The sequence below is a fragment of the Strix uralensis genome, chromosome 20 (genome assembly GCF_047716275.1).
Source record: "Strix uralensis isolate ZFMK-TIS-50842 chromosome 20, bStrUra1, whole genome shotgun sequence".
Classification (NCBI taxonomy): Eukaryota; Metazoa; Chordata; class Aves; order Strigiformes; family Strigidae; genus Strix; species Strix uralensis.
In genome coordinates this window covers 11,027,116-11,052,500 of record NC_133991.1, presented here as the reverse complement: position 1 = coordinate 11,052,500, position 25,385 = coordinate 11,027,116, and the positions used below count along the sequence as shown (strand labels likewise).

General features: G+C 40.3%; 1 protein-coding gene across 15 annotated transcripts in view; it reads left to right on the top strand.

Moving 5' to 3' along the window:
• Positions 1-25,385, top strand: part of BCAS3 (BCAS3 microtubule associated cell migration factor) — a 372,074-nt gene that overhangs the window by 215,429 nt on the left and 131,260 nt on the right. The window contains exon 24 of one of the 15 annotated variants that reach the window (XM_074890736.1): positions 22,707-22,735. The exons of the other annotated variants lie outside the window; for them this stretch is intronic. Within the exon in view, the coding sequence (XP_074746837.1) occupies positions 22,707-22,720 (14 nt within the window). The 3' untranslated portion in view covers positions 22,721-22,735. Of the gene's footprint in view, positions 1-22,706; positions 22,736-25,385 lie in introns of those variants that run through there. 15 annotated transcript variants of the gene reach the window in all.

Genomic DNA, 25,385 nt, shown 5'->3' with positions numbered 1-25,385 from the left:
ATGTCTGCAACAAATGGGAGCAAAAACTGCTACATATTTAAAATTAACAAGAGGAATGCCACCTGAAGTATGGTTAGATGAAATTGTAGCATTTTGTGTGCAGCAAAACAATCTCTTAAGGAATGCTAAGTTAGGGGGGTCTGGCTGGTTTTTATATAGTTCAAAATTACTTGATCAAAGAATTTTAAGAAATAAAATGCAGAACTAATCTTTATTGAAAATATACTTTTATTTTACTAGGTGACTTACTACTGTATAACACTACTTATTTTCAGTTACATGTGCTTCTGCTGTAGGTCTTGCTATAATAAAGACATTTTTGGGGTTGCTTTGATGAAACTTCACAAGAGCCGTCTGTAGGGTAGAAATACAATTTCCCCTCTGCTTTAACGGTGCTCTGTCGTGTATTTGGCTCCATTAACTGAATCAAGGGAGCTGCATTCGGGTGATCTGAGTGGATCTTATCAGCAGTGGGCTCTGGGTCATAGTTTTAACTCTGTGCCCATTTGAGAATTAAGATTTGCTGTGCAGTTTTCTTCTCCCTGTTGGCACACAAAGCGAGCCAAGCGCGGTTTGGGGGAAAGCGGTCGCATGAATATCCCCCCGTTTATGTGCTTCCAAAAAGGTCATGTCCTTATCAGTGATTGTAATTGATAACAATGTGGTGGTTTCAGTCAAATCTGTGACCTTGGTACCGCAGCGGGGCCCCTGCGCTGGTCGCTGCTTTCCTCACTTGCTGCTGCTTTGATGTGATCCGGCAGCTGATAGAGATGCACACAGGTCAGGCAGAGGCAGCTGCCTGGCAGCGCCAGATTAAAATATTTCTGACCCACAAAAAGTAACCAAGCGCCCATATTTCTTCATTTAGCATAATTAATACCTTGTATTTCCATTGACTTTGATAAACTGAGGTTTTTTTCCCCTCTTTCTTTATTATTTCATTCCCTGTAGCTTTCAGTAATGATTGCAGGAGATCTGTAGTTAAAATGTTTTACAGACTCTGAAGAATAACATGTTTTGAAAAAGCTAAGATCAAAAGTCTCAATTAGGTCACAGCCTAGCAGGAAGCTTATAACCACATTAAAATGGGAAAGTTTTTTCACTTTTAGTATACTATATTTTCAGTAGCCAGCGTAGTAAGCTAAAGGCAAAAAGAAACATATTGGATCTCTCACCAAGGAAATCCCCTTGCTCTTAGGAATTTGTAATTAGGGAAGATAAGTACAATAAGTAGAAGTGTTCCATGTGCTTTAATGTGTATTCTTCTTGAGAACTTACTGCAATAGCACCTAGAGGAACTGATGAAACATTTTTTTTTCTTTTTGTCATAAATGTTCCCTGTAAATTATTATTGTCACCATTTAAAATCACTATATAAAAAGTAGTTGTGGAGTGACTGCCTGGGTCTCCACGTATTAGCTCAGAGGATCAGCATAACAGATCTCTGACTAATAGTGAACCTCAGAGTATCCACTCAGGACTGGAATGTCAGCTGATGTCTTTATTTAAAAAATAATAACGGAAAACAACGGCAAAGCAAGCCATCTGGAGGGCTGACGTTTGCTGTGGGCAATGATATTTGTAGCTGCTGCTCTTTCTTTTCTGGATTTGTCGCAAGGTAGAGAGCGCAGCCCGTTCCCCCGGCCGCCGCTGCCGTGTGCCGCTGCACGCCGCTTGTAAACAAAGTCACTGGGCAGAGATTAACAGCCCTGATTTGTCGTGATGAATGGAACTCGGTTAGGTTGCTCTTGTAAGGCAAGAAATATGTTTTATGCCATAACCAGATTTGATTCCTTTTTACCAATAAATTTTGAATTGCATTTAACAGCCAGATAAATGCAGACCTTATTTTATTGCAGTTATGATTCTAGATATCTGTATTACATGTATTTCTATTGAACTTTACATTAAGCACAGTAGATCTTCTCTGTCAACAAATAAATTAAACTTGGGCCAAGTAGTATTTTCTTGTACGTATCGTGGATCTGTTTTTGCAACATGTTTTTATTTTCCGGTGACAGCAGTCATCAAAATACAATACCTGTGAGGCTTATGTATCCTGAAGTACTCCTTAAACGAAGGGGTCCAGAACTGTTGCCCTTGGCAGAACCTTGCATTACTATAGGGAAATCATCTTTTTTCATAACTATTGCAGGAAAAAAAAATATGCAGGCAGTTTTCTGCGTATGTACAGAATGATACAGAGATGTGCAGTAGGACAGACAAGGGGCCAGAAATGTTAGCAGATTTAATCCCCAAAGTACTGTGGTTCAACACTCCCTTTTATAAACATAAGTATTTTATACAGATAAATTTAGCTCATCATATAACTGAAGTATTAGCACTTATTAGAAAACGGATATAGAAAATTAATACACTGTTTGACCAGTTTGTTATTTTTACTCTGAATACATCATCTCTTTTGGAACTAGCTGACACTTGCTCACCTGACTGGATTTCCTTAATTCAGGAGTTCTCATCCTTTTTCACACCTCGGATCCCTCCACCTTCCTGAGATCTCTTACCCTTGTAAGACTGTGGGCACACTGACTCCCATCCCTGCCTCTGTTGGGGTTTGGACCCCCTGCTCCAGTAAATACCAGTAGTACCAGTGTAGCTCAGTGGGTCACGGGAGGAGGCTGTGATTGTGCGTTTTGGGTACGCGGGGCTTGGTAGAGGCGGTGCTGTGCTACGGTTGGGATAACCCTGTGATGAAACAAGGATCTCGATTGCCTGCGCTAGCTTTAGTGCTTGCACAGCTTCTCTTGCTATCAGAATTCAGCATATTGTACTCTTTTTGTGTATTTTGCGTTTGACACGACAATTTTATCCTGAAAATTAATTCTAAAAATAGTAGCAGTCAGGAAAGGTGGTGGTGGTAGATTCTAGGTGCTGCACCAGACTGGCATTAGAGCTCTAAAGTAAATTTACAGCAGGGACTAGTTGGATTCAGCAGTACCAAAGCTGTTCTTACTAGACTGCACCTGCAAAATTGGCATCTCATTGTGCAAACTAAAACAATCCAAACTCTTCATGTTGCATAAAATGCAAATGTGGCTTCACGTTTCTTGTATGGTTTATTGACGGACTCTGAATCTGCTGTGAAATGTTCAATAAAGGGAGGGGACTGTGGAAGGCTTGAGTCTGGTAGACACAAGTGTGTGCTGACGTCTGTAAGCTAGGACTGTAAGTGCGAGCAAGTTGCTTCTCAGAATGAGAAGAAGCCCCACTGGAATCTAAATTTCATCTGAAACTGCTGCTGCTTTGCTCTCAATGTCCCTCATCTCTGTCTTAGTGAATGCAAATATGCCTTGATTGTGTATGTTTTGGGAAGTGTTGGGTATTTGGAGTTTGTCAGTATTTTCCATTCCTGATTTTTGCCACTTTCAGAATTAGCAATTATTAGAAACAGGGAAAGAAATATAAACGTTAGGGGATTCCTTATCTTTACCTGTGTTTGCAGCAATGCTCTGTCAAAAGCAACAACAGCCTGTGTGATATTTATTTAGCAATCCAGCTAGGCTGCTGTGAGGCTCAGTCTGACGTGTTCCCGTTTTCCCCCTCCTGTGTGGCTGTTTTTGCACATGCTGGGCACAGTCGTTCTCAACATGTGCACAGAATCCAGGAAGTCTCGGCGCTACCGTGCGTGTGCGGATGAGCTACTGCACATCACGCGGGCTCTGTCAGCACGCTGCTCCTGGCCTGCAGAGGAGGGGAGGCAGCACAAAGCCATGTTTGCACAACCTGCTTTTTAGCCCAGAGCAAGGAGTGGCCTGTAGTCTGGTTGAAATGTTGGGGATGGCTGTGACCCCTGCTGCGGCAGGACGCGCCTGTGTGCTGCCGACCCGGGAGCGGTCACCAACCTGCTGCCACCAACGCAAATCCCAGGGTTTGCTCCTTGGGGGCCCCTCGGGGCTGCAAGGAGCCCTGCAGCTGTACATTTAGCACTTTCTTTTTCCACAGCAGCTTCAATATATATGCTGCGTTGAAAGAGGGGGAAAAAACTAGGCTCAGAGCTTGTGGACATTTTAATAAGCGTCTAACTTTTAAGTCCAAGTAGTTTTAAGTCTGTGAAGCTACTCCTATGCTTAATAATAAACATCTGTGTAGTTTTTCATACCCTAAGATTTCAGACAAGGCAATGTCTGAAGAGCTCACAGCTCAGCAGAGATGATTTAAAGCTCAGGTCAGTATTTATGCACAGAACAGCTGGGGAAGCAAAACCAGAAAACATCCGAGGAAACAGTATGTTTCAGGGATGATATAACAGTTCTAATTCTGAGTAGGATGTGCATCTCACTTGCATATTATACAGAAACGTTTAAAAAAAAAAAATCACTTCAGATATGCCAAATCCAGTATTTAGGTGTATGTTGTGCTAACTCTTTTAAGAGAAGCCTACATTCCAGCATGTCTTCATTCAGTAATTTAATTGGGATGTAGGTCTTTGAGCTAGTGGCTGATTAGAAAACATGACCTGCTTGAGAGATCAAGAAGGTAAATTGATAAATGTTGTAGCAAAGGTTAGTAATGTGTGAGAGAGTAGAAGCTGCTCTGGGCTTTGAATCACTGATCAAGGTCAGCTGCAGTTCATTAAAATCTTTAGAGATTTAGATTTGTTGTAAATATACCCACATACCATAGTTTATCTTGTAAATCCTACGTATTGGTGGTTTAGTAATATTGCATATTATTGCAACAGTTTTATGGTAGTAAATTTACATCAAGGTACAAAGCCAAAGTCCTGTAAAATATTTGAATTGGAAAAGCAGGCTGGAGGGACAGAGCCGGGCGATGAGACTCGCTCCAGCATGGCCAGCACCATGGCACGGCCCGCGGCCCTCCCTCCGTCTTCACGCCAGAGCTCTGCCCCTGTGCTTCTTGCTTCTTCGAGGATTAGAAATCTTTTGAGGTACACCTGGTTTTGTGCTGATGCCGTCCTTTAACTTAAATAGTTTTTCCTTCCCTGGCGCTTATGTCCCTGGAGCATTTGAGGAGAGTGTTCATACGCTCGTCCTGGCTCACAGCTGAAATGGGAGAAAGCCCCGCTGCTTTGGCTCCCGTAGCTGAGCCGGGGGTTCCGAGCCCCTCGACAGGCTGCTTTGTATCTCGTTCAACTTTTCAGCTCGGACATGGGTACCAATACGCATGTTTGAGAGGACATCTCACCGCTGTGCTGAACAACATAATATTTCTGTTTTCTATGACACGTGCTGGAGCAGGGCCATGCCAGACAGCTACCCCATCACCGGCTGGCAACTGAAACGCCTCGGGCTTTTGCCCCAGCCTTTCTCACTGACAGGCGTGCAGACATCTGCATTCCTGACCCTGCACTTTCTGCTAATACATCTTTTGCCTTTGTGGGTTATAGTCCTCAGGGACTTCCCTCTCTCCTGAACGGTCTATCCTTGTTATTGGCGTCGTTGACCAGGTTTGTTCCTTCTCCTTCCTTGAAGACCTGGCGTTTGAAGGCCATATGAAGAGCTTGTCCCTAGTGGTGTTCAGCCAACATGGCCCACTGATCCTCTCCAGTTCATCCTGGTTTTGCTAGGGCCTCTTTGGACGCTGTCATCCATTCGGTGTCACTCTCCCTGTCTCTGCCTACGTCGCCAGTGCCAGGTCCTGATTCCATTCCAGCTACACATTGTTCTTTTGAAGAGCACACACCTGCTTTCATCTTTCTGGTACCAACTCCTGCTAACGCTGCCGCTCCCCATTCACGGTGCGGTGTTGCTCCTGCACTGGTCTGAACTTCCAGCAATCGGTGGTGTCACGGGAGCTGCGGCACACCTCACCTGCACCTCTGTCTTGACTGAACCGTCAGCACTGCAAGAGCTTCTGGGGCAGAATCCGCTGGCTTGTTGCTGCAGAATATGGGCAACTCATTGCCCGTTTCCCAACCCGCGGCTATTTCTCGGTGGTGGCGCTTGTCCCGAGGGTCAGACCCGTTCTGCAGGGCAGCAGAGGCTGCGTGTGTCGCGTCCCAGCGTGCGATGCCGGTCAGATGTCAGCTTTCCACTCATCCCGCAGGCAAACTTCATGAGACCAAATGTAACGGGTTTACGTGCACCAGCTAATGTGCGTTTTAAGTAAAATGCATTTGCAGGTGTTCTGGTAAAAGCAGAGAAATGTTCTTTAAAACTTGGCCCCATACCTTTCCTTTAGGTTATTCCTGACTCAAATCTGTTGCCATGAGGTTAAAGTGATGTTAAATCCATTCTAAAAAGTGCCTAACAGAAATACTTCTAAAATACTTTTCTTGAAGCATAACTGTGAATCACTTTAAGCTTAATGGTTTTAAAAAATCTAGAACAAAAGAGTTTTTTCCCCTACAACAGCTGTGCAGTTTTATTAAAAATTTAAAGAAATCTTATGTGTCTAATCCTTTGAGCGGATGTGTAATTACTTGGCTTGGGCTCTTACACATGGATAACCTAGCTGTACTGTGAGACAAGATTCTTATGTTTAATTTAAAGAATCATGGGTGTGCTTTGGAGATTATCAACACCAAGCCTCGTAAAGGAACACAAAACCAGAACAACTATTATACATTATCATTTGTTCTACAGATGTTACAAGCCATCTGACTAGCAGATAGCGTAGTTTGCACTAGCGTTAACAAATGACGGCGGCGTGCGTAGAAACAAAATTTGGAAAACTGTCTTTTTGAAGATGTTTTCACTTCCCAAATTTTAGATTTTTTCCCCTGTATTTGGGTATTTGCCTTTAATATGTGTTCCCTTTAGGTGAACCTATTGCTTTTATAATCAGTTATTCAAACTGCGTTATCGCTTTATCTGCACCAGGCACCTTCTTCAACTTCATTGTGGCCATTTGATACGAAGCCCAATTCAGCAACGTTACGGAGCTTGAACAAGCTGCTGCCTGAACTGTGCTATGAATGCACAGCTGCATTAAAGGGAGTTCTGTATCTGTTGTAATGTTACTGCCACAGGTTAGATGCTTTAAAAATTAATGTCTTTTAAAGGTGCAAGAATGTGATCATACCAAAGCGGTTAAAAAATGGTTCATTTTGCTTTAGGAAATTTTATTGGGATATGTATGTTAGATCCTTGTATCAGAATCTGTATGATTCATTATTTAAAATTTTGAGGAACTAACCCACATCTGAAATGAATTATAATCTTTCAATCAAGTTTGAGATATCAGTCAAAATCACCCCTAATGTGGGCAGGTACAACTCCATTGAAGTCGAGTCTGCTTACAATCAAGCTGATTTTAGCCAAGGGACATTTTTTCCTCATTTTCCCTTCTTCCCTCTCTTCCCCCCAGTAATCTTCTTCATATTAGTTGCATTCTTTTATATTACACTTGGCTGTAGTCACTTTGGTAGGACAAACACATATCATACAGTTTTCTTCCACAGAAATCATGTGTGCACATAATTTTCAAAATCTGTATTACAAAGTCTTTTATCCTTTTATTAGTTTAGTACTTAAGCCCTAGACATAAGAAAGAAGCCTATCAGTGAAAATCAATTGAAATGCAGTTAGATACAGATCTGATGTACTGTGCAAGGAGGCTTAGACACAGCACAATAAAATCAATTAAGGCCTTTCCAGCCCTGTACAGTTTTACCCATCCAATCACTTTTCACACATTCCCTCCATTAGTTTTGCAAGAGGGTTTTTTTAAAAAAAAATATGAATTATGATGAATGAGACCCTTGTTATGAATATATAGATGGGTCATTACCCTATGAAACCGAGGCTGTACCGGTGCTTAGTGATTAAGGCTTTCTGCTGCTACTGTCAATAAAGTTCAAATTCATCCATCTCAATCTATGATAGGGAAGCTGTAGCCATTGTTGTTTAATTCACTTAACAATGTTATAATTGTGATTTGTTTTTGTTCATCGTAATAATTTACATAAACCCTTTTGTATTTGTTAATAATTTGGATTAGTCATCAAGCTTAAGGAATGTAATAGATCAAATAAACAAAAGGGAAATAATAATATAAAAAAGGCACCGGGCCTATCCAGACAGATGTGAAGAGCAGATTAAATACTAGTTGCGTACGATGCCAAAAAATGAAATATTTTGGATTGAGAAGTTTAATATCTACAAAGAGCAGGTTAGATCATGGGACAGAGGCGTAACACCTTACTCTGAAAACTCTTTTTCCTTTATGGAAGTGGGTGACTTAGTTGAATTTGAATTTAAACTTCACATATTAGCCAAGCCAGGGACGGGTGGACAGACAGCTCTGGTATATGAATGTTTATGCAAATGAAGATGCAATAAAACAAGGCTCCTTGAAAAATCTGCCCTAGTAAATTAGCGGAAAATGCACCGCCATAAACAGCTGTTGCATTTTAATCAAGCATCTGTAGAGTATATTTTGCTTTGTGTAACAAACAAAACAAAAAACACACAGATTGCAGCAACCTCATTTTATATTCAGAAGTTAACCCATTCTGCACTGCTAAAAAAGAGTAATTCCCAGGTCACAGCTTTATGCACCAAGGTCGTAGAAGTATGTTTAACTCATTGACTTTCAAGTTACCTCGTTTAATTTAAAAGACAGTGCTTCTGAATGGAAGAATAATTAATAAATTTCACTTCTCGGTAGTTCTTGGAAGGTTTTTCCTCATGTAATCTCATAGTTTGAAGCACATTTTATAATGAAATGGATCCAAATAGGTTTAAAGAGTGTTTCTTCTGTACTCCTAGCTTTGTACAAATTAGAATTCATCTTGCAAAACAGTCCAGCTGTCAGGTCTTGTTAGAAAACGTCCTTTGTATAACGTGATACAAAATCATACATCTTGGTTTTCAAAGAGTTAATAAACACCCCGAGCTGTGCTGATCTTGTAGCTTTAGTGAGCCTTAATCTGTAAGCTTGATTACCTCCTAACCCTCAGTCGCCTGCCTCCCTCCTAACACAGCGGGAGTTTTACGGCAGCATTAGTGGCATTTTGCCCAGCTTTAGCTTTAGGGAAATCATTCAGTGAGAAAGAAAAGCAGAAGGACTGGATCTGTCTACTGCTGCGAGGTCATTAACACGGCAGCATGGCCGGGCAGCGCCGGAGCAGCTCGGCAGTGGCAGTCCCCTCCGCTGCCGGACGCGTTCCCTTCCGCCGCGCTGCCCGTCGGCTTTAGACACGCTGCTCCAGATGCAGCGGTGGCTTCCCCAAAAAGGCTGGCAGTGCTTGCTCTCCAGAAGAGCATCATTTTCTTTAAATGGTAGGCACAGCATATGGGCATCGGTGTATGTGTGTCTCGGTCCTTCGAAGAGCAGTATTACGACAGATTTATGTGCTCTGGGCTCTTTGTGCACACGGAAGCAGACAGGAATATTTAGTGGAGTTTGCTCTCACTCCAGGAAAAACTCACAAATGGGAATAATTCTTACCCATTGTACAAGCTGGATGTTCTTTATTTATAACACTAGCCAAAAGGAATAGCTGCCTTCTGCCTACCTTACTCATAAGGAGTAATTCTCGCTCTGCAGGTAGTGGGGAGGAGTTGTTTTAACTGTTCAATTACAGCGCTGCTGTTCGGTAGGTTTAGTCAAGGGCTGTGCTGATACTCGGCAAGAGTGGTCAGAGTTTGGCCATTTTAATTCCCGTAAGGTCCCACTGCAGTTTGAAGTAGCGATTGTTTTTCTGGCCGGCACTCGGCACGTTTGTATGAGAACTTTCACAAACCCAATTTGCTTCTGTCCCCTGTATTATCGTTGTCTGCTTCTGGAAAACAGCCCTGGCGCTTTGTACTATTAACATTTTCTGGTTCAGAAGAAATAGTGCACTTAGGCCAAAACATAACCAGGATTTTGTTGCCGAGTTGTTTGGCAGGAGAAGACCCTCTTCCTAGCGTGATGTTGTAGGTGTGGTATATCCAGCTTTGGGCAACCATGGTTACAGGGAGCGTGTAACGATTACATCACACATCATTGCACCCTGGCCGGGGAGCAGGACAGGGCAGGTGGTGAAGAGACAGAGGTGAGGGCTGGACCTGAGCATGGCTCCGATGGTCTGCCCTGGGAGGTGCAGGTGGGAGGCTTTCAGAAGTGACTCACATTGTACCTGGTTGCTAAAATGTGAAAATGTGTCTAAAACCCATCAGGGGTTTTGTGTTTTCAGCAACTGATTTTGTGAACAAGTATAGACACCATCCTAATTAAAATTTCTTGCATTCACTTTTAACGTTGGTATTTGTTAAAGGGACAAATAACTGAGACAGCTACTCTAAAATAGAATTTAAAGAAACCCACAATCCAAAATCCAAACAACTCTTGGCCAAAATCTGTTCTGGGCGAAAGCCATGCGTCTCTTATCCCTCTCTTGTACCTGAAAAGCAGGAGGAGAGTGGTAGTGTGCATCTTCCACTTGGTATTTTCTGCCTTTCTCTGGTGGCTGGTTAGAAATGGCTTTGGACTCACCAGTGTGCACCTGTTCAGCTGAAGGTCTTCTGGCAACGTACTGGTTTACAAAAAACCAACCAAACAAAAAAGGCAAATTATGTAAACTAAGGTGTTCAGCTTGGTAATCTGTTGTCAGGAGGGTCTGGTAACAAGGTTGGGCTGTTCAGGATCTTCAGTGAGCTTGAAGGCAGCAGTGGCCACCTTGGTAGTGAGAGAAAGCCCATTTAATTTTGCTAGTTCATCTGTAACTTGGCCGTGTCATTGGTGTGGACATGTCCCACCATGCTTTGTTCTTCAGTGGAAATTCAGACTTCAATCGCTTGGGTACTCCCTGATACTGTTTGATTCAGGAGGGATTTCACAGCCAGTTGGTCAAGGACGCACCTCGTCATCCTCACCTCTCTGGTGACAGAGCATCTTGCCTGTGGGCTTTAGCTAGCTTGTTTGCCATGTTTATTTAATAAAAGTTCAGCCTTTGCTGCTGTTTTGAAACAGTAGGCATGTGTTTATCCTCATTTCAGCATGCTGTCAACAAGTGTTTCCTTATTGTAATGTTCTGTCCTCTATTGGAATATTCTCTTGTTAAGCAATGAGGTTAAAAGCAATGTCCAAAAAGTGCTAAAGGTACGACCCTGCAAATATATTAATACCTATTTCTCGTCAAAATACCATTTTTGTCCAATAATACTTCGCAGAAAGTGTTGATATTACCCAGAGCTCCCCGCTGCGGAACTCACCCCTGTATTGTGCTGCTCCTGTTCATTTGGATTAGATTAATTAAATCTGCTTTATTATTCTTGAACTCGAAGGAATTTTCTCCTCTCGCCTCGCAGTGCAGGATCAGCAAAGTGCCCATGTCTGGGGAGAGGATGAGGATGGAGAACTTCCCTACTTGATGTAGAAACAAATACCCTCATTATCTTCACAACTTTCTTGATGGATACAAGGTGGATGACGCCACCTCCTTTAGATCCTTGGAAAATAATAGAGCATGTTTAAATTAAGCCCTGAAGCTGAAGATTCTTGCTTTCTGATCCACTTTTAACCTTTGTGCTGGATTTAAATATATACCAATATTCTAGGGTGTTCTGGGCCGGTGTGGAGACTGCAACTCAGATGAGGGTTATACCCCTGTTGATAGCAGAAGTAGTGTTCACAGGCGAATGTGGATATATGGAGATACACACTAACCTGTCACAGAGCATACCCTGTACTTCACACCTTGTCTTTGCACAAATAAATTTTGGATAGATGGGCTCAATGTTTCTACACCTATTTCCCTAACAACCCACCAAGACAGTCAGAAGGGATTTTTTTTTTTTTTTTTTTTTAGCACCCTGGGTGTGCCAATTACCACCAGTATAATATAAGGCTTATGGGCAATAGAAAAATTGTATTTTCTTTACTGTCTTTCCAAGGAATAGACATACGATGCACTGAGTAGGGAGAGGGGTTACTTTAAAGTTTTAACTTCAACTACACTGATAGCTAGGAATAAATACAGAATGTTTGCGTATAAATTACATTTGAGTTTAAAATCTTTTGCTTTTGCTATCAGCTGTAGTTTTGTGCTATTACAAAATGCTTGCCAGCATTTAATATCCTCTGTCTTTTCGGTGACCATGCCATGACCTTTCAAAATAAAAGTTGCAGATCGGAAGTAACTGGCTGAGAATTAGTGGTTGGTGTATTCCAGTTTACATAGAAATGTCCTCAGTTAAAATATGGTTCATTCATCGGTCAAACCGTCCTTACTTCCTTTAATTGAATTAAGATGGGCAAACGAGAGATGTGTGCAAGACAGAAAAAAATTCTTTTGCAAATCACTGTTATCCTTTCGATAGTGTAAAACGAATCAATTAGAAACATGTCAAAGCATCTTTTACACATGCACAACTTGGAAGCAGAGAATATTTCATAAAAGTGGAAATTTAAATTGGAAATAGGTGAATGTAAATTAGATTTTACAATTACACTTAATCTAATTTTTCTTTTTGAGAAAGATAGATGACGATTATTTGATCATATTTTATAGGCTGTTACATCTACTATAATCATTTTTATAACTTGTTCATTTTAAAAACACGCTCATGTACCTTTTGTCTCAGTGAATTGTAGCAGCAGCAACAACAATAAAAAAAAAAGGATTTTAGGTGTTCGCCATTTAAATGAAAGATGATGCATGCTGGTTGAGAGAACCAGACAAGCACTGGTCCCAGAATATAGCTGATAAAACAGGACTTTCAGAAGTATTTACGTTTTGATATTCTTTTCTGCTTTTCCTGATCAGTTGGTTGTCAGGAATCCACTAATTTCTATGGTGTGTTTTGGGGGGTTTGTGCTGTTAGTGGAGTTGGCCTTTGCAGGAGTGTTTCATACAGTCTCTTAACAAGGTGGTTTAGATGACTTAATGAACAGAATACACTGTTTCAACTCAGAAATGCTTAAAGCTGTCTGAAATTTTTGGTTGGTGGTTTCCCCTTTGTTTTTCTGTTTTCACTGAGGCGTTGGCAGAGATCAGCCAGGGATGGGCGAGGCGAGGGGTCCGTTCCCGGGCGTTGGGTGTGTGACAGGCACCGCGCCTTGGGTCGGGCTGGGATAGCTCCTACCCTGTCCTAATGTCCTCGGGGCTCCTGCCAAAAGGAGCTGTGTGAATGTTTATACTCTACGTAATTTTTAATTGGAAATAATTCACAGACACTAATATATGTGCGGTTGCAATATCTTCAGTAAGAGGCGGACGTTTCAAACGCAGAAACCGATGTTATGGTGTGCTGGAATTTATGTAAAATATGGCTGTATACTGTCAAAGCTTTAACTATCGCTTTATAATTCCGATCTGGTTTAAAAATGAATTTACGGTAAAAAAAAACCTAGAAAAAAATTATTTAATTAAAAAACAAAATAAGACATAGTTAAAAAAAATAGATGGATAAGATATAGGGTCTGTCCTTTTCTATTTATGCACAGCATTTCTATAGGGTTTTTTTTAAAGTTTTCTTTGGTTAGCTTCTTGTGGGCTGTGTGGAGAACAAGAGTTTTCACAGTACCCCATAGACAGGGACTTTCAAAACCTGTATTTTCATCATGAGCCACATGCTTTTTTACTTTGAAGGTTTTAGAAAAGATGTTATTTTGCTTGATCTATGGGGCAGCATATTTTCATGGGTTTTGTCAGAGCTGAAGGAGTACCTTAGAAGGTACAAAATCCAGTTGTGGTCTAATGCTAATGGTAAACCTTATCCGTAGGCTGCTTTATTTCTGACTGCCTTCCTTACTGGAAGATTTTTGTTTGTCCCACAAAGATACATGTAGAGGAAAAGAGGAAAACCAGCAAAAATTACATGACCACTGCAAGAAGCTCTAAACACATTAACGACACATTTGGAGTTATTTATTGATGGTTTTGCCCACTGGCAGTGTAAAATGTGTGTCAGTTGTCATCACCAGTAACAATTTCAGCACATTGTGTTCCTTTTTTATTTACACCAGTGGCAACACGCTTATAAACACCATCACTGGGGGTAGGTCAGGAGGTCAGTGCTCGAGGTTAAGAATGGAAAGGGTCATCGGCTATTAACCTAAGTTTAGCGGCAAATAGTGCAGCCCTGTACGTACTGGGGCCTCGGCGCCTACCAAATTTAGCAAAACACTTGTATCTCAAATAATTTGGCTGTAAGATATTTTCTAGGGTTTGAGTTCGGGGGTTTTTGGGGAGGGTAATTAAGTCTCTTACATTGTGTATCTATGTTTATCGGTTCTTATGGGCTTCCTGATCTTTGCACCAAAGTAAAACTATTCATTTAGGGCTTAATTCCCTTCTGCTTGGAAGCAGGGGGAGTTTTCCATTGGCTTCAGCAGGAGCAGAGTCGGACTAATCCGACACGTCACGAAATAAAAAAGATCGGCAGCGGCAGTGATTGAAACCTGAACTCGGAACTGATGAGGTAGAGGCTTTTTATAAAAGAGAAAAAGTGAAGTTTTTCTTTCGTATGCAAAAGGTTTTCCACTTCTGTCAGGTTTTCCAGGAATGTGCAAACCCAGGCTATCAAGGAGAACCTGAAATCAGGGTTTGCAGAAGTGGCGAGTAATTTGGGTGTGCAGCCGGCACGTTGAAGGGACCTGCTTTTGAGAAAGTGCAGCCCTCTAAAAACAGTTCCCCCAAAGGTGTTTCCAAATGAGCACTGAGAGAGGAAACACACCCCTGTTGCTTGTTGCTCGAACTGTCTTGGCCGATGTGTTTGCAAAGGATGGCTCGTTAGTCTTTTATTTATTCAGAGCATACTTGTTGCAACTGCAAAAGGCTTCAAGGGAAAAGAATATTCCCTGAGGATCTTTCACCTCCTTGACTTTTATAGAAGCTTTTGCTTTTCGTGCTCTAAAGGCAAAGTACTTTTTTATTATATACTTTGTATACTGTGTTTTCTGGAACCTTTAAGGAATTTAAAAATTCATAACAAAAGAAGGAGAACGAGATTTCACCTATTTATTTCAACTTGTTACCGCACAGTAATGAAATCCATCAGCACTGTTAAGAGACAAAACTGTTCTCGTTAATGTTCCCTGTATTTACAAGTTACACTGTGTTTTGAATCGTGTACAGTCCCAAACATCCCTCCACCACTGTGCACTCTGAAAGTTAATGTACCTGTTTGAAATTCCCTCTGTTCCCATCGTTTTTGTGCATTTCACACAACGGTGTTTCCCCGAGAGCTCTTTTTGTCTCCTCTGCCAGGCAATCTCTGCTGCAGCATCCAAATACTCTGTTTAGAACCCTTTAAGGAAGCTAAAAATTTACAGTTGCAGTTAAACACGTTAGCTTAGTGTTTCCAGAGATACCTAGTGGATTTGAATACACAGATCTAATGAATTTTAATGTGAATAAGCATTGAATTATGTAAAATATAGTAGGTTGTTCATCTTGAACCCAACTAAAATAATCTTTTAAAGTAACATTTTAATACACAATTTATTTAACATAGATAATTTATAGAAGTTTCTTTCAACCCTAAGTCTGTTCCAGTAAGCAGTACTTTTGCCAAAAAGCTTTTCTTTTTCATACAGAATCACGGATTTTCTGAATTATACTCGAGAAAGTTATCTAAAGCTGCCTTTAAGTTCCCACAGTCGTCTTGTTTGAATGTTCAGAATTTGACTTGTAAATAAAACTTGCACTCTGGTTCTCTAACGGATCTTCTGCTGATCCATGAAAATGTATGTAGTATGATAGTCTTAAAAGAAGAATTTAATTCAGAGGCTGACACATGCTAGATAGCACTTATTGAAAACACAAAGCCACATTACTTATAGATATTATATTTACATAATACATGAAAGTAGAAAAATATTTTTTCATTTTGAGGGAAGTGCTCAAAGTCAGGCTTTTCACCATAAAATGAATTAGTGACCTGCAGTGGAGGAGGCGGCTCCGTTCGGAGAGTGCGGAGGGGTGAATAGTGCAGGGCAGCCTGAGGTTTAGTGTTTAGTGAAATTGCTCACTCATTACTCACACTGTTTTATGAAAATGTTTTCCAAGGCTAGCATCAGCATTTTCAATCTATGTAGCCTATTGGGGGAATTACAAAACCTCTGCGTTCGGTTGTGTAACAGGACTAGATTTCTGGATTGTTGCAATATGTGCACACCAATGGTGTTACTATTAATTTTCTGAATCAAATCCTGTGTGAGGAGCCAGATGGCTTGGGAGCATCTTGTCATCCCGACCACTGCAAACACATCTAGCCATAAAAAAAAGAAGATTGAACTGTGATTTCACAGATTTTTCATTAGTTAATCTGGGATAGAGAGGCTTCAAAGATCCCATCAGTTAATTCTCTCAGCACTTGTGGAAATTTCTGGCACATTGTGCTAAAGCTGGTTTGAAATCCAGGCTGGGAATCGCTGCCTTAAAGAAGCTGATCTCTTCTATATGCTGATATTAAAAAAAAAAAAAAAAAAAACCAAACCAAAACAAAAAACCACCCAAAACCAAAAAACTCTTCTTGTGTGGAATTGAACTGAAGCTGATATTTTAGAAAACACTTTGAATACCTTCAATATTATCCAAAGTAGACAGTGAAACTGTGGGAATCTGTGATCAGTTTCATTCCAAATACTTCTAGAAAGTTTTTGTTAAATGCAGATTTTTCTAAACATACAAACGATAAGAGAAAGGATTACTTTGTTTCCTTTTGGCTAGCTGTAATGCCACTTTCACCTTTGCAAACAGACCTACTAAATAATAATCAGTTGCAATCTGTGAATTTCCCTCCTCTTATCAATTATTAAGTATCATAAACCTTCTGTTTGGATAATCTTGGCACCACTTTAAGCGTTAACAGTAAATTTATTTTTAATTAAATCTGTGCATTGAGAATAAAATGAGGCTCTTCTGCATACTAAACAGAACACATATGCCACCTCTACTTATTATCAAAAAATCTGATAATGCTTATGAAAGTTGTAAAGGCTACAGTTCATTGTCTGTGTCCCATTTAACTTCAGCGCTATTAGTTAATGAGATAACAGCCAAAGTGAGTCGCTGCTGTTTCTTCAGAAGTGTTTGCTAAGACCGTTCCCCTCTTACAGAGTGCTTCTTTAATATAGTTCAAAACATTTTTGTTTCAGCATAGCTACAGGTGACCAGGAAACGTGGCTGTGTTCAGCATGCTGGATATGTTTCCAGAACAGTGCTTTGGGATACAGAGAAAGCGGTTTTCCTTGTCAGATGCATTGATCTGAAAGTTTAAAGTTGTTATTGTTGTAGGTTCTGATTGATTTTTTTATTATTATTATTATTTAGCTGCAATTTTTTTCAAGTGCCTTAGTGAAGATTCATGAGCTCGCTGTTTCACGGGAGGAAAACCAGGTCTACGAAAAGAGTTCAGGAATGTTTTGACAGTTTGGTTCGGGAAACTTTCTGGTACCTAATGTAAGATGTGGCCGAGTGAAAATGCCTTTTCACGTGTGTTTTTGTTAACCTTTTTGCTAATAAGAGCAGTATCTGAAATCACGGAGCGCTTCTGCTGGGGACAGGAAGCCTCCTGCCAGCACTGTGAATCTCATCATTTATTTTTTCTAACCGCTGCTTCCAGCTCGGGGCTGTGTGACATTAGCCCAAAGGGAAACACCGGTCCGGCGGCTTGCACTGGGCAGCCATTGTCTTATCTGTCACAGCAAGAACGCGTGAAGCTGTTTGCATAGCGTGCTAACTCTGTCAGGGTCAGTTCCAGTCTGTGGCCGCTAAAAATGAAAAACATGCCCCAACCGGGACAAGAGCAGGGTCAACAGCTGGCAAAGGATATGGCAATCATTTATATAAATATGCTTTCTCAAGCCCGCAAAAACAAAAAACCCAAACCCAACAGCTGGGAAGGGTTGGAAGTAGCCCCAAGGCTGGTTAGTTCCCTTCCAGATGGGGAGGTTAGACCGGGGCTAGCCAGGCTGCTCCACATAGACTTCCGATTCGCATTAGAAATAAAAAGAGTGGAGGAAAGGAAAAAGGAAGAAAAGCTACAAGCATGACTGCTCTGTTTTTCACCTAACTTAATCAAATAAGTGAAGAGTTTCCGAGACGGAAGGCTTGCATTTATTGGTATTCACGCTCGGTTTTCTGTGTTTATCATGGTGTCTGATACACTCCTTAACTGTTTAAAAGGGAAGCATACATATTATATAGAATAGTTTATATGTAATGTCATGGTCATTTGTAGACAGATTGAAGAATCATGTGAAGATTTATGCTCCATTCATGTCTTCTGAGTATTTATATAGACAGATCCAAAGGAAGGAGAGACAAAGAAGTTTGCTGGCCGTGCCTCTCAGTTCTAATCAGCAGACACGGTTTATTCCTATAATTTGCTTTACCTGTAACTGTGCTCTCCGCACCTTTTTATCAGTAAAGTCAAAGAAGAATCCTAACCTTAACAATTACATATCACAGTGCGGTAAACTTTTGGTGAAAAAAGTCTTAAATGTGAGTGGTTTGCCTTTCAGAGTTCAGAATGTGGATTTAGGTTTTCTGGTACAGAAGAGGCCGTTGCAGCGATACACGAGGCAGCGATTTCAGCCAGAGATCGTAGTATAGGTGCATGTTACGTTAGTTGAACAAATACAGACCTTTACATTCTGTAGCTTTCATCCAAACACAATTAGAAGAACGTTTTTCAGGACAGATTTACTAATGGTATCTGTGGCTGTTGAGGCAAATCTCCTATAAAAGAGAATTTATACGGAAGCTGGATGGGTTAGATGTCGCGTTACAGCGTTCAGTTCTGTATCTGTCCTTTAGCAAGAACTCTTGCCTGGAAACTGCTGAAGACGTTGCTCATAACTTGTGCTTTGTGCATAACTCTACCAAGTGCTCTTTTGTAATGTTAATTGTACAACATTCCTTTAATTAGCACTGGCTAACAGGTAAGGAAATCCTAGATCACGGGGCCCGTTTCCAAAGTTGTCCGTGAAGGTGGAAGTTCACTGCAAATTCAGAAGCTGCTTTCATAAGAAAAGGTCACAGTTGTTTCTTTTTCACATAAGAAATGAATTTCACGTAAGAAATGAAGAAACTCAATTTTCAGTTATTTACCATCTTCTGAATAGTCATTAGTTCTTTCTTTTATTCAAAAGAACACACATCTTCTTTCTTTTAGTATTTGTAATGTGAAACATGATACTTTCTGTCATAGGTTGAAAGTCCACGTTTTCGTTTTAGCTTGACAAAAATCAAGCCCTTTATCTAAGGTTTTCTGTGGTCTGGACTTATCTTTAAGGCTTTCTTCAGCAGTTTACAAGTTTGGTACTTTTCTGCAGTGATTGCCAGGGTCATTTTCTGGTTTACTTTATGTTGGTGTCTTCAGATATTAAAAAAGAAACAAACCAGCGAACCAACCTGTGGCAGCTGGCTCCTTCTGTGGTCAAAAGTGGGTACGTTAGAAACACTCCACCACTTCTGCAGTGGGGGACACTAAATCTCAACTCTGAGCTGGAGCAACAAGGCAAGCAGAAGCTTAGACAGCCCTGAGCCATTCAACGTTCTTTCCCTTAGCATCACTGCCATCCACACGGTGATGCCAGGGAAGCTCTTTCACAGTCGCTGGTGGTGTTCTGTGATCGTTAATTTTGCATTATCACTTCTTTGTTTCATGCCATCCTGACCAGTGGTGTCAGTTCTTTGATGATCGTGAAGTCATTACTCGAGCATTCAAGTTGAAAACTGGGTCTTCACTACTACTTTGTGCACGGGGAGAGGATTTCTGTCCTTCCTGCTGCATACGCAGATGCATAAAATCCTACGTGTGTGGCTAAAGCTGTATTTTCCATTTACAGTTTGTCATACATGTACCCATACCTGTCAGTATTTGGAAAACAAATTATGGTCATACAAATTCATTTTTTGGTTCTGTAAGCAATTATTTGCAGAGAGGCTAAAAGAGTTCCTGGATAGCTTGTCAGCATTGCAGCTTTTCTAACAATGAAATCACAGCTATGTGGCAGGGGAGAGGATATTTTTCAGCTTCTGAACATTCAGTCAAACTACCTACAGTTGGAAAAAAGAAGTAATGTTCATGTTAGCTGTGTGTATATATATTCATGTATGCGATATTAATCTTCTGCATCCGATCTTATCTCCCTTCCTCTTGGAAAAGACCAGTAAAACAAGGTAATTTAAAACTACCTGAACACATCCTTCCACCTTACTCTTAGGCCCTGAAGTCATAACCTCCTGACCTCAGAGGTTATGGGTCTAGTGCTTTTTATCCTCCCTGATTTCTCAGTATCTGCCCACTTCCTCCCGACATTGGAGCCTTGTTATATAAGGAAATTGGAAACACCGACCGGCCTGGCCAGGGCCAGCAATCTCCACCAGAGATAAGGACCAGCCCCTGCTCTGGTGCAAGAGGAGTGCTGATTTTAAATAGAAACGTGCATCAAGGGTATTTGAGAAAGATGAAGTAGCGTTGCAGTGGCCAGTTAGGAGTACATTTACTGAAAAAACAAATCTACATTGTTACTTGGATGTAGCCATTTTAACTTTTTTAAAATGAAAAATATACCTCGAGACTTTCACAGCTTAAAAGAATACATATAAAAATTGTGATGCTTTAGAGAGGTTCTAATACCATAAACAATCACCAGGAGGATTAGTAGAAGTATTAATAAACTGCTTGATTTCTTTTGGAGTTGCTAGCTTCAGACTTTGGATTTTTTTTTCTTAACTCTTGTCTTTCTGAATTGTGCTTCCAAAGACCAGATAACCAGGGTTGTTAGAGATGGGTGTTTGAGCTAAGCTCAACCTGCAAGGCAATGAGCTCGATGGAAAAATTCACCATTGGAGGGAGAAAGAGAACACAGTAATGTCAAAGCCAAGCAGTGTCATTTCTTCTAAAGATTGTTGCTAGAGTTCTGTCTTGACAGAGTTAATTTTCTAAAGTGCCTTCTTGTTTAGTTTCTGTGAGAAAAACCTCAGTAGAATTAGGAGAACTGAATGGGATCTAGGTAGTCTAAATAGGACAAGAAGTCTAAAGCAATAGATGATGATGGTGTATCGAGGTAGAATACTAAGACATGCATTGCATTGAAGCCCAAAAGTAGTCATTAAGACACCTGCATGAAAGGATATCCGTGTTTACAAAATAATAATTCAGATATACCTCTAATTTTTGTTGTCTGTAAAGCTTAGTATGTGTAAGAATAATGCTGTTTGAGTATGGCAGTGTTACTGCTGGAAACCCTCACAAATAACAATAATTGGAATAACTATGACAAAAGTCAGTCTTGTAAATTCATTTCTTTACAGCATTTGATAGAAGCGGAAAGCAAGGTGAGGGAACATTTGAAGTATTTCAAGTACTGTTACATGAAGTAACTGGTAGGAAGCGTCTGAGACTGGTAACATCCATGGGATGTGCTTGAATAATTTCAAGTCCAGAATTCAGGTCAAATAAACTTCTCTTTCAGGGCACACAGTCTACCTTACAAAACCTAAAAAGGTATGTTTGTTTTTCACTGTAACAAATCTGGTGCTTAGAGGAATAAGCAGGCAAATGTTACTTGAGGCCAGTTTTCTGTCCACGGGAAATGTGTAGCTGGGCTAAGAATGCAAGCTTCCCGTGGCAGTAATCTGCAGGCTTCTCGGCAAAGAAAAGCCACCATCTGTAACAACAGGGCTTCATGTGAATTTCTGAACTCCATCAGTGTCTTTTGAAGCCTATTTCAGTACAGTTTTAGCTTCGTTGGTAACAAATAAACAAATTCCTGTTCCTGCAGACTAAGATGGGCTGGGTTGGAATAGGTCTCGAAATAGCTCTGTGACAGTAGAGACAGAAGAATGTCTCAAATGTAGAAATGGAAGGAAGGGCTCTACATTAAACAAGAGGTGTCAAAATAATATTAGGTAGGAAGAGCTTTCCTTAGAAATTTTAGTAATTAAATGGTAAACATATTGTCTGTTAATTAATATCTCTGGTTCTTGGAGTACAACTGCGAAGCACATAAGATGGATTAAGGGAGGTAAATTTTAACTTATGTACTGGCAGTTTAAAACATATTGTTGATTTAATCTCATTGAAATGCTCAACAAAGCACAACTGATCCATTTTACTGAACAGAACTTGAACAGGAAAGACCAAAGAAAAAGAAAAGACTGAAAAATAAACCACACAGTAGCAGACATGCTGAAAGCTTCATGTAATGAGCAAAGAAGAAGAATTCATAAAATGAAGCAGTAATTCCTTTCCAGAAGATTAACCAAATGGAAATGTTCAACACACAGGACTGGTTAATTAATAGTCAGGTCCATCATTTCACTGTAGGATTTTCCATTTGAGAAAGAGTCTCTCTTAAAACAGAGATAGGTGAAATGATTGAAGTTGCACTACTGTGGTTTAATTATTTTAAGTTACTCTCAGGTTTATGTAATGCTAAACTAACCCTCTTGGCTTAGTGTTTTTCAGTTACTTGCTTTTAGGATAGATTTCCTCTTCCTCCTCTTACATTGATTGGTAGAGTTCTTGTTAAATATGGTCATAATCGTATAGAAACTCCTGTTTCTATAAATATAGTGTTGGAAGCATGAGTGCCATGTATGTATACACACAGTTGGCCTCAATTTTTATTATTTGGTGTTAACTTACTTGATCCTTACTAAGTCCCCTATAAATGTAGCTTCGCTCATGAATTATTCTTTAGAGCTTTTCTGTATGAAATTTATACTATGAATATTTTTCCTTAGTAGTCATCGTTGGTTTTGAAGCGGCAAAGCGAGTGAAAATAGTAACTTAAATGTAGCTTAAAGTCATTTCCTTCCTTCCTTTTCCTAGGAACACAGCTTTAACTGCGTGTCTGCGCCGGAGCGCGCTGCCAAAGCGGGGCTCTCGGCAGTGGCCCGGCACGGCCACGCTAATGGACCTCTGTGCTGGCCCAGCGGTGGCTCAGCGCTGCTCAGAGCAGGCCTGAGGACTAGAAGTGCATTTAAAAGCAGTGTGAGTTTCATTTGCAAAGTTTAAATCTTTAGCTGGGTTACCAACCCCGCAAAACACACACACACAAAAAAAATCTCTTAAGGTAGAAGGGTTTGGTTTGGCCAGTGGTGAGGAGAGAGCCATTTGAAGAATTTTAACCACATTATGAGTTTGTCCAAGACAGGCAGAGTTTGGATTCAGAAGTCATTTTAACTTAAACTTTTGCTTTATAAAGAAAACAGCAGAGCTAGACCAAACAAAAGGATTCGTAGTACAAAACAGAAAATAATTTAAAAGAAAAACCTGCCCCCCTGAAATTGAATGTTTCTTTATTCCTGTTTTTTCCTTCAATATGAAGCAAGAAGACATTTAACTTTGATATCAAACATCAGTGGCTTAATGTCATGCTGTAGTTCTTACCTACATTTAACAGCCATTGATCAAATTATTTCTTATTTAATCTCTTGCCTACCAGCTGTGCTTGTACTAACTATAATGTCACTTTTCTGCCACCTAAAGGAAGGAGGAGCACCCTATGGGTTCTTCCCCAAAAAGCAAAACCGGTTCTCATCGCTGTAGACCAAGTTTTTCTCCCTAGTTCCTGATTGCGTCGTCTCATAGTGTAGGGAACAGAGGAGCAGGACACTAAAAACTCACCATAAACTGCGATTTAAACCCCAACATTTTAATAGAGATGTAATATATAAGTAATTTGGAAGGAATTTTTTTTTATCATAGTTGTCCTGCATTTAGGCCCCCGTCCAGCAAAGCACTTACATACATGCTTAACTTCAAACATGCGAGGAGTTGAAGTCAAGTATGTGCTTAAGTACTTCCTTTGCTATATGCTGCCTGCCAGTGACACACCGCAGGGTGTTTGATTTCTACAGTAGCAGGTGAGTCATTTTATAAATCTCTCCATGTTATGAAGTGATTTCGTGACAACTTTTCAACTTGAAATAATCATCCCTGGGTTTTTTTGGCATCAGATGAATTAAACTCCCTGTATTCATACATGGGTTTGTAGTGTCTGTATTTAAAAATGTATAATTTCACCTTCTGGCTATGCCAGTTGTCAGAGAGGCCAGATTGTTGGGGTTTTTTCTGTGTGTGAATTTAGAGCAGCAGCGAGAACTTAAAACTCTGTCCCTGAGATAAAAAGGTCAGTCGGTATCAATCTGTAGGGAAATGGTTCGAGACTGCAGAGAATTTCTTGATGCTTTAACAGCTTATGTTCTGTTTGGTGAAACAAAACTAGGTATTGAGATTATTTGATGGATGTGTGTGTCAGTCCTGGCAGACGTCCTCAATTTGAAATTCTGTACATTTTCCCTGCTTTTAAGGAAATAGATATTTTTTAAAAAAAAGAATTAAAATTCGGATGTGAAGAAGAATAAATGAGAGACAAGCCCGTGTGCACATACGCCCTTTCACAGCTGGGGTTTTGGCAAAGTGTCATTCCTGCTGTTAAACATGGTGACCTTGCTGCCTATGATTTACTAACTGTTTTACAAACATTTCCTCACTCTGTGAGGTTTGATATGTTCTCCATCCTCAACAGCTCAACAGAGTCACTCAGCCACTGAGCCAAACCTGCCTTTGTTTACAGCTTTTCCGGAAATTTTCACAGAGAAAAAAACTTTCTCCTTTTCCAATGTTTTATTTTTAAGTCAACACTTTCTGTGGTTTATTTGTGCAAAGCAACATTCGGGTACAAGGTATTGCACCGTGTCCAAGTGGGAATTGCTGCCTTTCTAAAAATAAATTGGGGGTCATGTGAACCAGTGCAGAAAAATCTAAAGATACCAAATATTACAGGACCTTTACATTTGGTGGTTCTTTTTTCCATAATATTCTGGGCCTGAATTTTTCTGAACTTTTTTTCCCACATTAGTTTCTATAATAGAACATAACGTAAAATGATGAAACACAGGAAGGAATCTTCTTTTAAACAAAATTATCAGTGTTAAAAATAACAATCCTATTTTCCCTCAGTGTGCATTTCTTCTTGCAAGGGCTTTATTTAGTAGTCTTGCTATTAGATATAGTCGAAGAGTCCAGTAATATTTAAGCAGCATTTTATTTAGTTAGTTAAAGCTTAATTTTCCTAAACACTAGTTTTCCTAGCATGCCTTAAAGTCCCATAGATTTCATGGGTTGGGTAGGGAACTCAAAAATCAGAGTGCTTTGGAGAAGGAAATCAGACAGCTGTGTCTGTCTCTTCGCATTGAAACTTAGTGCAAATTAAAATTAGAATGGGATGGGAATGTTTTTATTAAATGTTTTCGCAGTGGAGATATGTTTCATGGAAATGTCTTTGTTTTGATGACAGTGTTTCTCAGGGTCGGGGTGGAATTTCTAGTGAAAAAGAGGAGACGAGAATAACCTGGGCTGCTTTGACAAGGGCGTGCGGGGCTCCTCCGCACCCAGGTAGCCAGTGGCTCTCAGGAGTGGACGTTTCCTTTCGTTCTCGCTTTCCTTTTAAAGCATACATTCATTTAATGTATTTATTGTTTCTACTGAAAATGCTGCTAGTTT